This window comes from Ictalurus furcatus, chromosome 27, assembly GCF_023375685.1.
Source record: "Ictalurus furcatus strain D&B chromosome 27, Billie_1.0, whole genome shotgun sequence".
NCBI classification, from domain to species: domain Eukaryota; kingdom Metazoa; phylum Chordata; class Actinopteri; order Siluriformes; family Ictaluridae; genus Ictalurus; species Ictalurus furcatus.
In genome coordinates this window covers 16,260,179-16,279,620 of record NC_071281.1, presented here as the reverse complement: position 1 = coordinate 16,279,620, position 19,442 = coordinate 16,260,179, and the positions used below count along the sequence as shown (strand labels likewise).

At 41.1% G+C, this 19,442-nt stretch overlaps 2 protein-coding genes across 7 annotated transcripts in view; one reads left to right on the top strand and one right to left on the bottom strand.

Moving 5' to 3' along the window:
* Nucleotides 1-3,589, top strand: part of adcy7 (adenylate cyclase 7) — a 69,007-nt gene extending 65,418 nt beyond the window's left edge. For all 4 annotated transcript variants that reach the window (XM_053616926.1, XM_053616927.1, XM_053616928.1 and 1 more), the window contains 3 exons: nt 767-887; nt 2,023-2,147; nt 3,443-3,589. In XM_053616926.1, coding sequence (XP_053472901.1) covers nt 767-887; nt 2,023-2,147; nt 3,443-3,589 — 393 coding nt within the window. The remainder of the gene's footprint in view (nt 1-766; nt 888-2,022; nt 2,148-3,442) is intronic.
* A 1,149-nt stretch (nt 3,590-4,738) lies between these two features.
* brd7 (bromodomain containing 7) lies at nt 4,739-18,305 on the bottom strand. Of its 3 annotated transcripts, none has more exons than XM_053616932.1 (17): nt 17,976-18,305; nt 16,717-16,916; nt 16,504-16,627; nt 16,054-16,111; nt 14,788-14,932; nt 14,556-14,666; nt 14,171-14,343; nt 12,581-12,701; nt 12,344-12,416; nt 12,090-12,197; nt 10,293-10,428; nt 9,753-9,864; nt 8,892-8,948; nt 5,709-5,814; nt 5,394-5,537; nt 5,117-5,260; nt 4,739-4,872 (listed from the first exon to the last, which is right to left on the bottom strand). In XM_053616932.1, the coding sequence occupies exons 1-17, from the start codon at nt 18,022-18,024 to the stop codon at nt 4,808-4,810; spliced, it is 1,926 nt and encodes a 641-aa protein (XP_053472907.1). In that variant the 5' UTR covers nt 18,025-18,305; the 3' UTR covers nt 4,739-4,807. The 3 variants fall into 3 exon arrangements, with proteins under 3 accessions (XP_053472907.1, XP_053472906.1, XP_053472908.1); XM_053616931.1 differs by having other exon boundaries at nt 12,344-12,419; nt 17,976-18,208; XM_053616933.1 differs by lacking the exon at nt 17,976-18,305 and adding an exon at nt 17,552-17,710 and having other exon boundaries at nt 12,344-12,419.
* Between the last annotated feature and the right edge of the window lie 1,137 nt (nt 18,306-19,442).

The window sequence follows — 19,442 nt, the reverse complement described above, 5'->3', positions numbered from 1 at the left end:
ATGATGATATAAACATATTTTTATTATTGTTATTATCTTTGTTAGAATAGACATAATCAACATTTTTTCTTTTTCCGATCGAAGACCTATCCGATATGATTTCAGCTTCAGTTGATTTTTTTATTTTTTTTATTTTTTACTGAAGGCCTCAACTCTTTCACACATCCGAAAATATGTTTTTTAATAAAATAAAATAAAATAAAATAAAAATAAAAATTGATCTATTTTTTTGCTAGTATTGGATCGGTGCCATCTCTAATAATAATAATATTAAAAATAATTATTATTAATAATTAATATTATTTTATTGTGGTTATTACATTTGGTTTTATCTTGAATTTGTATTGTATTTATATTAATATGTATTCATAAAAACTTTTTCACTGAATGGTTGGGTTTTTTTGGCCATTTTTTTTTATTATTTTTTTTTTTTACATGATAAATTGAAATCTTTATTTATTTATTTATTTTCTTCATTGGATTTCTTTCTTTTTTTTTTTTTTTTTTAAACACAGCACTGCTAGCAAACCTAAATATATTCACGTATAATGCACGTATCTCCCAGTATTGTGATGCGATCCGCCGTTAGCAGATTTTCTAGCAGATATTAGGTACCGGGTATAACGCGTTAGGAAAGATAAATGTATTAATTGTTGAACTATTGGTTTATATGTTAGACAGTTACTGTAATGGGACAAATTCCTATTGTCAAAAACAGTTCCCTGTTTCACGTTCCACATGGTAAGCGTGAGCTCTGTATCGGCAGGACCGGGACCGCGAGCGGCAGCCGGCACAGATCGGCATCATGGTGGAGTTCGCCATCGCCCTGATGGGAAAGCTGGACGGCATCAACCGGCATTCGTTTAACAGTTTTAGACTGCGTGTGGGTGAGTGTAGCGGACACACACACACACACACACACACACACACACAGAGTGAGTTTAAGAGAATATACGTCCATCCGTCTATCCATTCATCTATAAATCTATTAAATCCACCTATCCACTAATGTATCAGTTCATCTTTTCCATCATTAATCCATTCATTCATTCATCTATCTATCTCCAGTAACTGCTTTATCTGAATAGGGTACTTGTTTTCTTTTTTTTGTTGTGCACATTATATATATTTTTTTAAATTCTATTTTCCCCCGAAGCGAAAACAAATGAAAACCCTGATACCGTTTGCCGTGAGCAGAGCTGCCGTTTTATCCGACTCGTTCTGCTGCAGAAGTTTCGGAGAGGTTTCTGCGCCCTAGCGTCACACGTCTGCGGCCTGGTCTCGTGCGGTAACGGAAACACGGGCATATGATCTCAAGATCCCGCTGAAATCTGAAAAGAAGCTTTAGGAACGGATTACTGATTTGAAAACTTTAAAGAATTCTCTCGTCTTCGATTTGGCACGAGTGGAACCGTTGATGGAGGAGGAACGAGCGGCTCATCTGCTTGATCTGGGCTGAAAAGTCACTTAATGCGCTGACGTGGTCGAGCTTTTATTAAAACTCCGCTGTCCAGCGCTCTGTTTGAACTCTCTGAAGAGCTATTTAAAGTTTTTTTTTTTTTTTACTGAGAGCGAGTCATTCCTGTGACTGAATATTTTACGCGTGTGGCACAGAGACAGAATCTTTATTATTATTGCCGACGGTGTGACGTCTGTACGTACTAATGAGAACATGGTGAAATTCATTATTTTTATTCCGTGTAGTGTGTGTGCACGCGCTCGGGATTAATTTCCATCTCGTGCCTCATTACGTCCAGGGTATATTTTCATAAAGTGACGCGGTTCTCACCCACAGATATGAATAGTAACTGACATTTGACTAGAGTTCACAAAAAGCACTCGTGTGGTCGGTGACGTCATTACGGCCTTTTTTTTTTTTTTTTTTAAATACACGGCAGTTAAAACCTTCTAACTGTTTACTCCCATGGCGAGTAAAACGCATGTTGTCGTAGGACTGTCGTCCTGCTGAGATAAATATTTTCACAAGTGTTTTCAAAGCATGTCGCTTGTGTGTTTGTGCAGGAATAAACCACGGGCCGGTAATAGCGGGGGTGATCGGAGCACGCAAGCCGCAATACGACATCTGGGGAAACACTGTGAACGTAGCCAGCCGAATGGAGAGCACCGGAGAACTGGGCAGGATCCAGGTACGTCCTACTCTAGATTTGTTTTCGCTTAAAAACTGAGATTTTCAAAGACGGATTTGAAAAGCTTTTAGCTTCAACCCTCAAACTGATTCTAGAGACACTGACTCCGTTCACATGGACAGCAGTAATCTAATTACTGACCTTATTCGGAATGAGACGATATTCTGATTAAGGTGTTTACACGAGTCGCTTTTAGAATACCCCTTTCATGTTCCCGTTTTACACGTAGGTAAGTGCGCGGTTTGGGACGCGGCCGTGCTCTCTCGTTTGCCGTCAAACGGTCGAGCGCTGCCGTGTGCGATCGTGTCCTGTCGCACGATGCGGTGAAAACTCCCGCACGCCGTTAACAGTGTGATTAAGGTGTGTACGTGTCTGTAATACACCTCCACACGTCTTAATTCGATTCGTGTTTACTTCGAGTATGACTTTAATCGGATTAAGGTCATCAATAATCTCTGTTTACATGCTAGTTTCTTAATCAGAGTATCGTCTTAATATCGGATTATTGTCGTCCGTGTAAACCTACTGATCGTCGCACGTGATATTGAAAAAGCCAAACTGCCATGAGGCTACTGCCTTCTGGTTAGAATTGGCATTGTCCAAAAGCCAATGATTATCCACTGATGTTAAGGCTTTTGATTAATAATAGAAGAAAGACAGAAATGCTTAGTACGAGGCGACTCGACTCGGAATGAGAGCCCGTTGGGTTAGACGTTAATCTAGCCACAAAAAACCCTCTCTTTCTAATATTTACTTATTAAGGTGCAACTCCAGATGTATTGCTAACATGTCATGTGTAGGTTTCTTTTAAATGTAGTGTAACTGAGTTTTCTGCCTACTTTAGGTTGTTCAAAACATTGATTTATTTATTTTTTTAATGATTAGTGTCCTGACAATTAATATTTGGGCAGTTCTACAATAGAGGGAATAATAACAGCACTGAGAATACAGATCTGTAAGGGGATTTTATACTCTCCTCCATGCAGGACGTTGTTTAAGCTCCTTTTATTCATATTATTAGGTTTGAGATTAACATTAAACGGCCTCAAATTTGGTTGTAAATGTCCCGTTAGGGCTTTTGATAATCATGAGAATTTCTCCATTTGCTTTAAAAAGAAAGATTTAGTCTTTTTGTTGTTCATTTACACGAGAAGTTTGGTATCCAGGAAGAACCTTCGTATCGTACTCTTAAAATTATGTGTAAATTTACGCATCAGAAGTTTAACTAATGTAAACCTCGACGACTGTTAAATCATATCATTTGCATGAACTGAGGCACGTGGTATGCGTTCCAGGTGACGGAGGAGACGTCGGACGTGCTGCAGAAGTTGGGTTACTCGTGCGATTGCCGAGGTCTGATCAACGTGAAGGGGAAAGGCGAACTCAAAACGTTTTTCGTGTGTACAGACTCCAATAAGCAGCAGGGAATGGGGCTCAGCTGAAAGTGCTGACCTTCTCACACACACACACATCTGGATGGATAGGGTTTTCTTTCTTTTTTTTTTTTTTATGCTGTTATACAAGTCTGAGAGGACTTCCAAATGTTAGAAGACTGGGCCAGAAGCCTAAAAAACCCTCACAAAGCCAGAAACATTGAACAAATATACATTTTACAGACTGGCCGAGAAGGAGCGATCCAACCCGATGCTGGAGCAGGGTTTTTTTTTTTTTTTTTCCTTTCTGTTTTTTCCCCGTGTGTTCGGTGACTTTAAACTCGTCTGCTCCTGTTCTGATCCTTAAAAACGGCGGAGGGAACTAACCGAGCTCACAGAAGAGGAACTCCGGGCGTTTTGAATACTGCCGATTGTCACCGTATGTCTTTGTGTTAAATCTGACATTACTAACAAATGATGGGACCTGCACACTCCAACATGAAGAGGACGTCTTTTTTATTATTATTATTATTATTTCCTAGGACGTGATGTGAAGACTTCCTGCTGAATGACTTCGAACTGTTTCCGATTTTCATATTTCTGTCATGGTCATGAAATTCTGGCCTAATCTAACAGGATTTTACGTAATTTTAGCTGTTCCATGATTAATTTAAGAAGACTAAGCAGATCTAAACATACAGCAACGCACCTGACTGCCATTATGACTCCTCCTATTTGAAGGCGGGGCCATGTCCTTGTTGCACTTCCTATTCCTGTTCGCTTCGAGCCGCATCTGCTTTTCTGACGTGCGTCACGATGACGTTTTAAGGAAGGAAAAGTTGAGCACCGTGTGGACGTCTACGGATAAAGCGGATACGCTGAAAGTAACGTGGGTGCACTGTAACATTTAACTGAACTGAAACTAACTATCGTCGCCATTTTAAACTTCAGTACAAGGTGTGTAAGTTAAACTTGCTGTACAGGATCAGTATGGAAATAAATAATTTTACACGTTTCAAGGGTAAAACCTGTGACGTTTCCTGTGACTTTACGCATTATGCCTAAATAATATACCTGCTATTTTCCCCCACAAACAACAGGGAACACATGATGTATATCTGGAACAACTTGAGATGGCAGTAAAGTTCTAAAAAAAAAAAAAAATTCTCCAGCACTGGACCTGCCCAGAGATATATATATATATTTATAAAATCCACACATTTTATTAAGCAAAATATATATAAACATCAGACAAACTAAGCATCAGTACAGCAATGACCAATACAGTTACACTGTGATAGCAGAGACGACGTCTGAGCCCATACACGCTCTGTCCAGCTGCTCCGCTCCCACTGTGAAATCGTGGCAAACAAACATCAATATATATAATTTATATTTTTTAAAAGCTGAGCTGCTTTGTTCATGCTGGGGGCGGAGCTCATTTCTGGGCCAGAAAAATGCAACCGCCCTAAATATAGGAATCACTGTTTAGATGATTTACAGATCTAGAAATGGCGTCATACATAATGAACATATTACACTGGATAAGTAGTGTTATCTTAAATATTGCCTGTGTGTGTGTGTTCTGTACTGTACCTGTAGTCAGGTGTGTGAATGTACCCTCTGCAGGTTCACTAGGCAGTGATATGCCCATGGCTTTCCTAATGCCATACACGCTGCTCACATCTCCAGGAGTCACCTGACTGGTCAGCTGAGCCAAGTTTTCAGTCACCTTCTCCGCTACACACACACAGATTGAACACTTGATGAACGTACAGAAGTGTTTTATAGGTAATAGGGAACGGAATAAACCATAAAGTGTGCGTGTGTAAGTAGCTATCGTTTCTGCGCCGGGATTTGCGCGAGTGTGTACCTAGCTGTAACTCCTTCGCATTCGGTGCGAGCAGGCAGATCATATTAGGAGGCTGTTTGGCACTAAGTCTCTCTCTCTGAGCTTCGTGCAGATCCCTCAGCAAAACCGTCGTCTCGTCCAGCTTCTTCTGGAACTGTTCGGCTTCTGAGACACGGAGGAGGAGCAGAAGTGCGAGTTCGTCAAAAGTGAATGCTACGGCAGCCGTACACGATTATGGGTGGCTAGGAATGTTAAAGCAGGGCTAAAAGGAATCGTCGTGAGGCAGACTCGGCTGAGTTTTGTGTGGTCTGTGTTTTAACAAGTGCGCGCGCTCACCCTGCGAGTCGAAGCTTTCCGGTAGGAGGTCGAGGCCAGAATCCAGACTGATGACTGAATTGAGAACGGTCATGCTGTTCGCAGTCTTCAACTCTGACCCGACCACCTAAAGAGGGGAAGAGAGAAAAACAGGGGCGTTTAGTGTAAAAATACATTATACGTAAGCAACCAGGACCTAAAAGTCTGCTCCGTCCATCTGAGAAACACGACGTGCTGCTTCGGTTTCCCTCAGACTCACTGAAAAATCCTTTCATTCCCACATACGCTACTGCTCAAAAGTTTACACACCCCCATTCTTTATTTTTATTTTCCCCACATTTTAGAATAGTTAATAATAAAGTCATCAAAACATCTGGAGTAACACAAATGGAACTCTGGGAATTATGTTGTGATGAAAAATCCAAAATAAATCTAAATAATTTAGCATTTTGGCATCTTCAAAGTAGACGCCATTTCTGCCGAGAATTTCCAGAAATGTATTCTCGGCGTTTTCTCACCCGATTTCTTGAGGAATTTCCCTGAGATTATTTTTAAACAGTATTAAAGGAGTTCACACCGACACCGGACTCTTATCGGCTGCTTTTCGGAATATTTCCCTCCGAGCCGTCCGTTTAAAACGAGATTTTTTTGTAAATAAAATGTTCGTTTTCTAATGAAAGAAACGAACACGTCGGCGCGATTATATTTTTATCTACGACACCGATTTCACACGTTTATTCGCGCACCTTCAGATCAAAAGGTTTTTAACATCGTGAGAAACGTTTCAGTCGAGTGTCCACAAACTTTTGACCGGTAGTGTGTACGCTTTCTCACGCGGCGGCTCTTCGATCATCTATAAACGCAGCGTGTCGAAGAAGGAGACGAACTAAAGTAAAAAGTCGAGGAAAACGTTTACTAAACGCTAGAGTTGTACAGTGCAAGATGTTACTCGGTCATTTCTGCCTTTATTACTCGATTCGTTACGACACGGAGACTCGCACTGGCTTCACACGGACCGCTTCCCATCGAGGAAGACCTTACAATCTAGAAATGAGCGTTTCAAACTTATCTGATTTGGAAAACTGTTTATTTTTATGCCATTTTTCACCCACAGCTTTTGTTTTGTCATGTCCTGTAAATGCTCCTTGTGTGAGTGTGAACGTGTGTGTGTGGGAGAGTAGGCTGGCTTTGTTGACACAGCTGGTTTACGAGCGAGAGCGAGACAGAGACACCATACTGGGGTCCTGTCTGATTTTGCAGGCTTACTAAGGTAGGATGCTGACTCACTCCTGCAGTCTGTTTCTGTACGTTCCCTCCACAGTAGAAAGTGCGTAACTATTTGTAGTCGGTCTGTAAAATAAGGGCTCGGGGGTAATACTTTTTTTTTTTTTTTTTTTTTTTAAAAACACGTTTTCGGTTTTGTTAAGACCGTCACGTAAAATGTACGCCTCTGTTTACTTTCCCAATAGATGAGGGTTTGAGGGAACTTTCTCAGATACCCCCTACCTGCTTCTCTGACCTTCTAAAGGCTTTAGCATCCGAGTTACAGCTAGGAGTTATATAGTAGAAATGAGGACCTGCTACGAATTTGTCGAACTGATAATCGAATCTCGATTAGGGTTGTTATGGTGTCCGGTTTAGTCACGTATCAGACCGTTAGCTTGCCAATGACTTTTACAAAATAAGAATTCAAACACATTTCTGTCTATTACCGTTGACATATCTTTGTAAGAAAGACGGACCTTGAGGGAATTATGTACAGTTGAGGTCGTAAGTGTACGTACGCCTTGCAGGCTCTGCGAAAGACTAGTTAATCAAGACTATGAAGGCGACTCGTATTGTATTTGCCTTCAAACGTTACTTCGCTGCACAGAGTGCTCCTTCAACTGCTTTTATACTTTTGGCACTGGGCGTCGTGTGATTCGAAACAAAATTACAAAATCCTTCATGAGCACAAAAACGTTAACTGGCAACCGCACAATGCCAAAGCGTCTAGCCAACAATGCTGATTACGCCATTTTGACCACACACCCCCGTACGCCAGGATGGATCCGTCAAGCAAGAAATGATTCATCACGTTCAGCTACCATGCACATTGTGATGGATGCACATGCACCATCACATCTCTCTCTCTCTCTTAATTACTTAGTTTTTCTTTGACTTGTTCCACTGCAATTTACATGACTGTTCAAATTAAAAAATAAAAGTTTAATACGAAATGTGCAATTCCTTTCATTTGCAAAAGACTCGCGCTTTTAAGTCTGTCATGTTTAGATTACATTTCCATACAAACGTGTATACGTTAATACTCTCAAAACCCATCATGCAACATTTTAACCGTATCACTTCATGTCAAAAGTTTGTGGACGCGCGACTGAAATGTTTCTCGTGATCTTTAAAAACCTCTTGATCTGAAGGTGTGAGATTAAACGTGTGAAATCGGTGGCATAGATAAAAATATAACCGTGCCGACGTGTTCGTTTCTTTCACTACAAAACTAACATTTTATTTATAAAAAAATCGTTTTAAACGGACGACTCGGAGAGAAATATACGGAAAAGCAGCCGATAAGAGTCCGGCGTCGGTGTGAACTCCTTTAATACTGTTTAAAAAGCATCTCAGGGAAATTCCTCAAGAAATCGGGTGAGAAAACGCCAAGAATACGTTTCTGGAAATTCTCGGCAAAAAAGACGTCTGCTTTGAAGATGCTAAAATACTCAATTATTTAGATTTATTTTGGATTTTTTTTTAATCACGACAGTTCCGTTTGTGTTCCTCCAGAGTTTTGATGACTTCATTCTTTCCACATTTTAGAATAATAATAAAGAATGAGTGTTTAAACTTTTGACTGTCTGAATGTTAGATTTGGTAATGTCTGTCCTGTCCTGTTTATGGATCAAAATTAATAAAAAAAAATGTTTTTGGGTAGGTATCAAGAATGTGGGTGTGTTTTGAATTCCCCACCTTCGCTTTCCTGAGTATGGTGGTGAAATATAGTCAGAAATATAGCAGCTATACTGAAAAGATCACATGACTGAAACAGGTCATGTAGGTGTGACTCAGGTTTAACGCCCTCTGGGAAATTTCCCACCACTCGCATGAATAACCATAACCTTCAGACTTAAATTTAGCCAGTTATAAATAAACTGGAGTAGTAAAAAAAAAAAAGTGTCAGTTTTTCCCCCCTCTTTATATTGTTTATACCTCGACATCATCAGCAGCGTCTGACTTCTCTGCCGGCTCTTCCTCTTCTCGGCCAGTCTAAAGAGGACAGACGGATACGATCACTCTGAACCACTTGCGTTAACCGACACGTATGGAATATGGAAATATACTGCAATATCAGTGATAAATTACATCAAGTTACACATTCCTTTAGTAACTAGAAACTGAATGGAGCTTAACAGAAGTAACTGATTGGATGTAAAAATAAATAAATAAATAAATAAAACCTTTCGAATACGTGGACGGAAACATAGCTAGTCTCTCGGTGTTTCTGTAGGGATCGTGTACGAGCGGAAATGATCACGTGGTAAGTGTGAACTTTTATCCGCGGAACCTGCGTTCTAAGCTAGCTAGCTAGCTAGACAAAGTACTCATTTTAAAAAAAAGCTCAACATTTATTAAATCACTCACGGGGAACTTAAAACGTTACAGCAGCATGAGAGTCAAAATATTTAATAATGTTAGTGGCGGCTGTTATGTAACGGAAAACTTCGTGAACGATGCACACGGATAACGTTTCATGAAGAGATTAAATAATAAACAAACTTGAGCTAATTCGTTAGCGGGCCGCTTAGGGATGGCAGGGCGACATGGGGGCGTTGCATGGATTTGTCAATCCTGCCGTTTTTAATGCGTGTTAGAGATGTTTCTTAGCCATGGATACTCATTTCTTAGGCATTATAACCTTCATTGAATCGTTCACATGTTCTGGGGTATTTTAAGTGAAACACTGGAACTTTTCCAGCCTGATCTTGGCAGAAAGAACTGTTCTGCTCACCCATATGGCATTTAATTAAAAAAAAAAAAAACAACAACAACAAAAAAACCTTTCATCCTTACAGCCTTGGTCTCTTTCAGATGTCTGGAGTGCTCTCCGTTGGTCAGCGAGTCCAAGATATTATCCGCCAGTCTGCTCATATGCTCTTCTGACTTGGCCAGGAAATCTGTAATACTAATTTGCCACACACACACACACACACACACGACATATGCACAAGTGTGAAATAACATTCCTAAGTGAGCGTGATGTGATGACTGTATGAATGGTGGCATTGACTGCGTAGGGGTTGGACTCGCAGACACTGTTCCACACACACACACACACATGCCTGAAGGCGCACTTTCAGGCATTTCCTATTACTTATTACATTATAAAATATGCCTAGACTAAAAAAAAAAAAAAAAAAACGAATTTGCAAAGCATAATAATACGTACATCATATATACATTAACGAGCGCTGAGAATCATCAGCGCAGGCGGTACACGTACAATTCAGATAATACAGATGATATTTTATAGCACATTTCACATATACACTGATTTCTAAACAGTGTATTCCTGTATTCGAATATACACACGTTGTACACACACACACACACCTCTCAGAACCCTGCAGGCTGGACTCGTCTCCGTAGCAGGAGTAGATCAGATCCGAGTCCTCTTTACTGACGCTCGCAAAGCTGGAGTCGTAAGTCGGAGCGTACGAGCTGAAAGGTCCATAGTTCATGTACGTCACTGAAAGAAAAGAAAGAAAGCAAGCGCGGCGAGACGGATGTGTTACACAGGATCACACAAGGGGCACGCGTCCTCCATCGTTACTGATTAACTCCTGTTTATATCACGGCTCAGCTGAATTCTGGAATCTGATTGGTCGGAAGGTGTGGGTTCGTTTTATACGAGAGCACGGCTCAGACGGCGGTCTGATACGTTATCGTTCCCGTGTTTCTGTAGTAACAGGACTCGACATGATCGATGTGGTGACGTTTTACGCAACGTTTGCGGAAGGAGTCTCCAGTGTCGTCGCTGTGTAAAGTCTTCAGGACAGAAGAGTTGATGGTGTACGGTTTCTCTCTGAAAGTGAGAGGACGGTGAGGGAGCTACTGGGTTGTTCCGTATGGGGCTGGGTGATATCATCGATACATCATCCATATCGCGATGAATGTTTACACGATACACTTTTCTGAGATATCGTTGGTATGGTGATGTATTTTTTTATTTTTTTTTGAATAATTACAAAATTAAATAGTACTGATATATCATAACTGCTGTTGTATAAAACGATCCATGTCGAGGTGGTGTTAACGGTATCGGAGCATCCCATGAGAAAAGAAAAGCTTCTTTTGCACACAGCTGTGTAATGTAGAGTTTAAGGCCTGCAGGTCACTTCCTGTACATTTCTCTTCCTGTACATCCCTCCCCTCCCCCCCCCTCCATCTTACTAGATACAGATTCTGTCTCTCACCACGTCTAAGGTTTTATCACGGAAACTTTCGGCATTTCAGCTGTTCGGTAAAACTGAGTTCAGGGTGGAAAAGGAAGAGGCGTGGCACACGTGAGGGGGACGCGATCTTATGGAAAACTCTTCGGATCACGTCGGGAATGTGGCTCTTTATCCACCGATCCCACGGTTTGGCAGAGACTGTGTTTTTCCGTAATTTTTTGACGTTATTGGACATCAGCAGCGTGCACTGTGCGCTTACAAATAAAGCTGCCCAAATTACTCAACTCCCAACTACTGGGTATTAATCACGAATCAAAGAGGAGGCAAACGCCATTTATCAACATATTAATGCTTAAAGCCTTGAGCACAGTGCATGAATAATAATAATAATAAGAGATTATTCATGTGTGTTGCACAAAGATGTTATTTTTACAGAATGCTGAACACATGGCATTTTCTAACTGTAATTACATCACAGATTTAGTATTTGAATACCTGCACTTTAATTCTTATTACTGTTTTTAAAACACTGCTCTGTAGAGAGAGAGAGAGAGAGAGAGAGAGAGAGAATGAGACTTGGATAGACAGACCCAAAGTAAGAGAGACGAGAGAGAGAGAGACAGAATGAGACTTGGATAGAAAGAGAGACAGACATGACGAAAGATACAAAGTAAGAGAGACGATAGACAGAGAGAGAGGGAGGGACAGAGACAGGCAGAGAGATAGACAGACAAAGAGAGATAAAAAAAGAGAGGGAGAAACACAGACAAAGAAAGATATCTAAGATAGACAAAGAGAAAGACAGAGACAGGCAGAGCGATGGGCAGACAAAGAAAAAGACAGAGAGCGATAGAAAGATACAAGGTAAGAGAGACAGATAGATAGAAAGACAGAGAGAAACACATACAAAGAAATGGAGTGAGTATGTGTGTGTGTGTGTGTGTGTGTGAGTTACCTGGAGTGATTCTGTTTCTCTTGTCCTCCTTAAAACCCTGTAAAGTGTTTACTCCAGTCTGCAACCGACCTCCCATCATCCCCAGCTTCACTGCACAGTACCCAGGATCTGACACACACGTAAGGTAATTACCCAGGACACACAATATTGCATACATTACATTAGCACTCAAAATTGATGATTAAAATGTCATTTCTGAAATGAATAGAATTGACGAATGACGTTTATATACAGTAGACCCCTCGGTCTGTTACCTCCAGCACTCGGATCAGCAGGGTTGACGATGCCCAGTGTGGTCGTACCGTCAGACTTCCTCCGCCCAAAGTCCTGCTACAAGTAAAACCAAACCAAAAAAAAAAAAAAAAAAACAGATCAATATTCAAGACCAACGGATCAAATCCGTGGGTTTTTTTTATCTACAAGAACTAAAGTCACAGTCCGCAGAAAGACGGATTCGAGACCTGGCCGCTGAAACGCAGACCTCACCTCACCTCACACTGAAGGCTCCTGATGGACAATTTGCCTCCGGACTCTTCTATAAGCTTTTTAATCTCTTCTAGATCTTTCTCTGCCTGGTTCACGCTCCTCTGAGCTTCCTCTTTGGATTCCTTACTGGAAACAAACACAGACGAGGACGGATCAGTACAACTTTCAGAGAACAAGTGTTAAATGCCTGAAATCTCTTCCTTATGGATGATGAAGTTTTATGGACTTGAAGGTGATGAAGTTTGAATTGTGATCAGTGGTGCGTTTATAGTGTCGCAACAATCAAGATTTCGTTTCTCACGATAATTAATAATTACATGCAAATAGAGAGAGAGAGAGAGAGAGACCCAGAATCGACAGTGAGCACAGAGAATACAGATAGAACGACAGAAAGAAACAGAGAGTCATAAACAGACAGACAGAAAGCGTATAAGAGTCAGAAGAGTAAGACAAATATTTTTAATATTACAAAGAGAGAGAAAAACAGAAAAAGATAGAAAAACAGCCAGGGTTTGTGTGTGAGAGCGAGAGAGAGAGAGAGACAGACAAACATAAACAGACAGAGTTAGACAGGGATCAGGGAGAAAGAGAGAGAAATAAAGAGAAAGAGGCAGAGACAGAAAGAAAGAAAAGAGAGAGAGAGAGAGAGAGAGAGAGACAGACAGACAACTGACAGGAAGTAACAGAGACAAACAAACAGACTGATGAAAGAGAGAGAGACAGGGAGAAGAAACAGAGTTAGACAGGGTTCAGGGAGAAAGAGAGAAAGAAAGAGAAAGAGGCAGAGATAGACAGAAAAGAGAGAGAGAGACAAAGAGGCAGAGACAAGACAGAAAGAAGAGAGAGAGGCATCTAGACAGACAGACAACTGACAGGAAGTAACAGAGACAAACAAATAGACCGACAAAAAAGAGAGAGTGAGAGGAAGAGAGAAAGAGAGAGTATAAACAGAGAGACAGAAAAAGACAGGGAGAAAGAAACACACAGAGTTAGACAAGGATCAGGGAGAAAGAAAGAGAAAGAGGCAGAGACAGACAGAAAAAGAGTGCGAGAGAGACGAAGAGAGAGGCATACAGAAAGACAGACAACCGACAGGAAGTAAAAGAGAGAAACATAAATAGACAGACACCAAATAGAGAGATAGAGAGAGAGACAAGGGGGGATACAAACAGCTATAAAGAAAGAGACAGACAGAAAGTGACAGAGAAAGACACAAAAAAGAGAGAAAGAGAGTTGTTTTAAAGTCAGAGGAAGAGGAAACTGACACTCCTGACCTACAGAAATGTTTTTGGGCTAGTCCTGTCCTGCTCTCGCGCTTAACCATATGTGTTTCTTCACGTCGTTTTTTTTCATCGGCCAATATTTATTTTAACGCTTCTCTGGGACAAACACAACAGGCCCATCGGCGGTTATTTTTGTCCTGAGGATCGTGTGATTACGACCTGCTTTATTATTGGTCGGTCAACATTTTAAGACATTTAAGAAAAAAAACAACAACAAAAATGTATATTAAACTTTTAAAAATGAAAATAACCCAGTGTTGCAGAGCATGAGCTGAGGCCTGAGTGAGCTGATGAGAGGTATCAGGATGGTACCTGGGTGTGTCTCGGTGTGCCACTCTGGGTGACTGCGAGTTGTCACTGGTATCCATGGGAGACGACCTGTCTTTGGGGTCACTGGATGACCCCTGTTCCTCTCTGTCATCTGATCCTCCTGGCTTCAAGTCTGTCATAAACTCAATGCTCTGCTTCAGACTCGCAAGCCTTTCCTACACACACACACACACACACACACACACACACACATACACACACTAATGCCACCTTTTGCTAAAATGTGCATCAAAATATCCATGTATTTGTAAATGACTTTTAAGTTCATCCAAATCTTTGCTCCAGTCTTACTGCAACCACGTACACCACTGCCCCCTAGTGTCCACAGTGCACAACAACACGCAGGTGTCTGAACATGTCAACTCACAGGGTTCAAGATCTTCATTCCAGAGTGGAGAAGCTTCTTCGCAGCCTTGTAGTAAATTGTATCCGGCTTGTTGTAAATCATGGCGTTCTCGCACATAATCTTGAAATCTATCTGTTTTAAAAAAATGATAAAAAATGAATAAATAAAGCCATCGTGAGGTCGTAAGATCGCTGAGAGCGTCATATCATGACGGAACGTGATTAAACGATAAGAATGAGCGCAGACGCGATACCTTCAGCTCGTCCAGGGACTGGTAGCACTCTCTCTTCACCTTCTCCTTCATGGTGCTGAAATCCATGGGCCTCTTGATGATCAGAGAGTAGCCAGGAGCGATCAGGTCCGTCACAGGGAACGAGAAGAACGCGTTCGGGTCTTTTCTAAATAAATAAATAAATAAAAAGAGAGCACACGTTACGAGTAATGCTTGACAAATGAATATAAGCACTCGGACGTTTACTTTTCACTGTGTACTGCGGGAATATGACAGAACCGCGAATCGAACGGTTTTAGTTAGGAACGATCTCCGTTTGCGGCGCCCGTTTCATCTCGGCTGAGTATCGCATCAGAGCTCGCTAGTTAACTAATATCCCTAATTTATAGGTCACGTTCTTACTGAGGACTTGCCTATAATGGACACGTTTAGCTAGCTAAAAAAAATAGTTTGGGCAGCACCCCGGCTTTAAGTGACTCGACGTCCTCGATGCCGCGATTGTAAAACGTCACGTCTCGAACGTGCCCACAAACAACGACGTTCTAAGCCTCAAGAGACCCGTACGCCTTAATTCCTCTCTAGCATAATCACTCAGAGTTATTATTATTTTTTTATTTTTTTTAGATACACACTGGGATATTTTTTTTTTTTAATCCTTTTTATTCATAGTATTCCAAAACATGGACAATTTGTCATTTTTAATGCAAGCAGATACATGCTATTTTACTATGTGGGCGGGGCTTAACAGCGCTTTACTCTTATTCGGCTAGTGAGCTTTGTGACGGATGTGATTGTAAAACGTCACGCCTCGAACGTGCCCACAAACAATGAAGTTCTACGCGTCAAGAGCCTCGTACGCCTTAAATTTCCCTCCAGTATAATCGCTCGGAGTCACACCGTTACAAAAGGTTCGCTTAGACGAATCGCCCTGCTAAACAAAATCGAGTCGTGATAGATTCTTCAATCGGATTATAACAGCGTAGCGTCAGGTTGTTATAGCAACCAGGCTTCACGTGTGTGTCTCATTTTGTTTACAAACACTAAAGGGATTTATACGGAAATACTGAAGACAACGTGTGGGTTTCGTCTCCGTGCGACTCTCAAGATCTTCGTACAGGATTTCAGGGAGTTTTTTTTGTGATATTGCTCGGATTCACTGCGGCTTTTGTCGAAATTCGGATCGGCGAAATTGCGAGATTGTTTCACATGCTCTTTCGCAGTGATGCTTTTCAGACCCTTTAGCTGTACTCGTGTTCAAAGCGGGTGAAATGAATAAATTGTCTGTACCTCTGTAACTGCCTGATCAGCTGACTCAGTGCTTCCTGTAGTGGAGTCTGCTCTTTTTCTATTTGGGACAACAACAACAACAACAACAACAACACAATTATTAAACACACAGCAGTTTTAAACAGAGCCAAAATGTCACATAAGGAGGTTTTATTTATTTATTTATTTAAATCTATCAACGAGTTTGCTTTTTAAGCACTCGCCTTATTTTAGTGATCGAGCGATTTATTTAATACTACATGATGTGCGTGATTCCAGTAACAAAATACACACAACGCCGACGACAAACAGTCAGAAATGTGGAAAGTGTTGCAGCCGGATCATGTAAATAACAGCAGCCAATCAGACGAGGATAAATTAAAAACGTATGTTTTTAAATATCTCCTGTTTCCCCCAGGGGAAAAAACAAACAAAACGTGTTTGTATCCGCGTCCATGTTAAGAACGATACCTTCCGGTTTAGCCAGTAAAGGAGTGAGGGGTTTATCCTGCGATACGTCCGACCGGGCCGGAGTTCTGCTCTGCTCGTCCCAGTCCAGATCCGCCGATTCGAGACCTTTCCTCTTCTTCGTCATCTAGAATCACACACAACGTAAAGCCTTTACACACCGCGCACAAACTGTGTTCTGCAAAACATTCACACGGACACCGTGTTATCCATCACCTTTCGCTTCCTGTCCTCGCCAGGCGAACCTGGAGGGCTCTCTTTGTCCTTTTCGTCCTTCTTTTTCTTCTTCTTCTTCTTGTCCTTGTGTTTGTCAGAATCTACCTGGTCGTCGCGGACGGGTTCGAGGCTGGCGCTTCCGGTGGTGACCTCATTACCCGCCACCTTCAGAACGAGCTTCAGCGGCCTGTCTGCGTATTCTGACGCACAAACACAGTGTAAATATGAATCATACACATGACATTTAAATACACGCCTGTGTTCGTATTTAAGTCCAGCCTAAATTTGCGATCTGTTGGATTACCATCCCCCTAACCCTAACCCTAGGGAGCTGTCCATCCAAATCTCACTATCCAATGAGAGTAAAGCGCTCTTAAGCCCCTCCCACGTGTGAGATTTGTGTCTTGTGTATTTAAGTGGGTTTAAACGTTAACCGACCTTTCTAAATCATAAAGTTTATACCTTATATAAGGAATAACAAATGCCGAAAAGATGAGAATGCAACTAGGAGCGTGTCCATGGTGACAGCGTGCGTAACTACGCAACGATGTTCTATCCCGTTACGTTACGTGACGTGACAGTATGTCCGAGGAATTGCGTACTCTTTTGCCACACACTCCGAAGTATGTCGTTTTTCCTCACAAACAGAGTATGTACTTTTACTGCGTGGTACACGCGGAAAACGTTTAGGATGGCGTAACAACGCGGCTAGTTCCTGTTCTGGCTTACGTTATAGCAGCTATAAACACTAGCTCCTTCACCAGCCGCTCTTTTATTTCCTCACTCTCTCTCGAACGTAATAAGACACACATCTTGTCATGTTAGAGAGACAAACCAGAAGAGCAGAAGACCCCTCTGTCCTGAAGCTTTCCCTCTGACACTCCTTAAATAAACGTCTCCTTTACAGAAAACTCGACCATATGTATAGATTTTTTTTTTCCTCCATCCGCTGTACAAGCTCCTGTGAACGAGCTGTTCCTATAGAAACAAGCTGACATGCTACTATGGAAACAATAACTCGCGCATTAATATTATAAACCTGTGATTTGAATTACAGCCGGAACTACTGTCAGAGCTTCGGTTAGAGACGCTTTTGACCAATCAGATTCGAGAAGCTAAGCTAGTACAAAACAGCGTGCGGTCGGTCATTCATTATCCAGCTAGCCAACAAGCTAACGCGACTCAAAAGTGGCTAGCTAAGTTAGCCGTCCGTTAGAGCAGCTAATGAAAGTATAAAACATTTTAAAACCACATCCTACCGTCGTATGTGTGCTTCTCTGATTTGTGCTTTTTATGCTTTTTGCCCATAATTTATTGTGCACCTAAATGTCCAAGCAGGTCGGTGTTTGACCAGTCTGTTCTCTCTTTGTGTTGTGTGTGTGTGCCTGTGTATCTGTATCTGTATCTGTGTGTGTTACAGTGCTGCTCAGTCTAAACAGCGCCATCTTGTGGTCGGCGGTAAGAACTGAAGTCAGTTCAGTTCAATTCGAAACTCGACGCCATTTTAGCCCTGTTAAAAAATAAGCATATATATACATATATATAATTTTCTAACATTGTATTTAAGAAGACACACATTTTTTTTTAACCTTTTAAAGTTATCCCTTAACCCATCTCAGTGAACAATATTTCATTTATCACACGATTTCTTTGCTGGCAAAGATACACTCGCAAGCGACGATCTGTGGGGTCCAAGCACTTTTATTCAGATTTATAGCATCATGCTGCTCTCTTGCTTTATACCACATCACAGTTGAATGCTCGGTCTGATTGATCAGATTCAGAAGGAGTGCATTCCATTCTGGAAAAAAACCAAAAAAAAACAAAAAAAAAAAAACCCAACCCTAATAGAATTTGTAATGGTTTTAATAGTTATAATGGGAATTGTATTGGTTTTAATGGAAACTGTAATGGTCCTTGTGGGTCTCTACTGGTAATCTGTCAGCTTCTATTGGAAGTATGTTATGTCTAGTGGATATCATTAAGGACCTATGTCTTTAATACTTCCTACTAAGTAATGGAAACCATTTGATAATGGTTTTAATGGTTAACAGCTGATGGTTTATAATGTTATTTGTAGTGGAAAACATTAGAATTTCTGTGATGGTTTCTGTTGGGTTTTTTTTCAGCAGGGTTATTTTTGTGAAAAAGCATGGCTCGGACAGCAGTTCCGGTTGTAACATGAACAATAGGTCACTATTAATGCGCTTGTCTGAGTAGGTTACACAGATAGCAAAGAGAATTCATTGCGTTTCAGTGTTGAAAAGACAAACAGTGAATCGACGTTGATTTTTGGTCAGCTTCATTTCCCCACCGGTGTGGCTTAGATTTAATGTGAATCCATCGTCCCCTCATGCAACACAACGCTAATCAATTGGTTTCATTTCTTTGAAATTGAGTGAGCATATTCATATCCTCCACAGAGGATGAATCCTGTTAATTTTCTGACCGCAGAACCCTTCCATCTAGTTAAACAAATATTGATTTTTTTTTTGTCCATCTTGATCTTGATTTTCATCGTTGAAATAACTTTAGTTCAGGGTGCGAACCTGTGAAAAATCAATGATAGTTTGGTTGATGCATTAACACTGATTCAATGTTGGTCTGCTATCTGGGTATAGTTTCCATAGTAACGGCTCACACACAGGGACTTGTATGGTGGAAGTTAACATAATCTAAGACTGATTAAAAACATATTTTAAAAACTGTGTTGTTGTTCAACAAAG

What these genes read in the sequence shown, in the direction of transcription:
- brd7 (XM_053616931.1), bottom strand. Translation starts at nt 18,024, where the DNA reads ATGGGCAAAAAGCATAAAAAGCACAAATCAGAGAAGCACACATACGAC. An exon ending in AGTCCCTGGACGAGCTGAAG is followed by an intron (nt 14,667 to 14,787) that starts GTATCGCGTCTG and finishes TTTTTAAAACAG; the next exon opens with ATAGATTTCAAGATTATGTG. An exon ending in AGCCTGCAGGGTTCTGAGAG is followed by an intron (nt 9,865 to 10,292) that starts GTGTGTGTGTGT and finishes GTGGCAAATTAG; the next exon opens with TATTACAGATTTCCTGGCCA.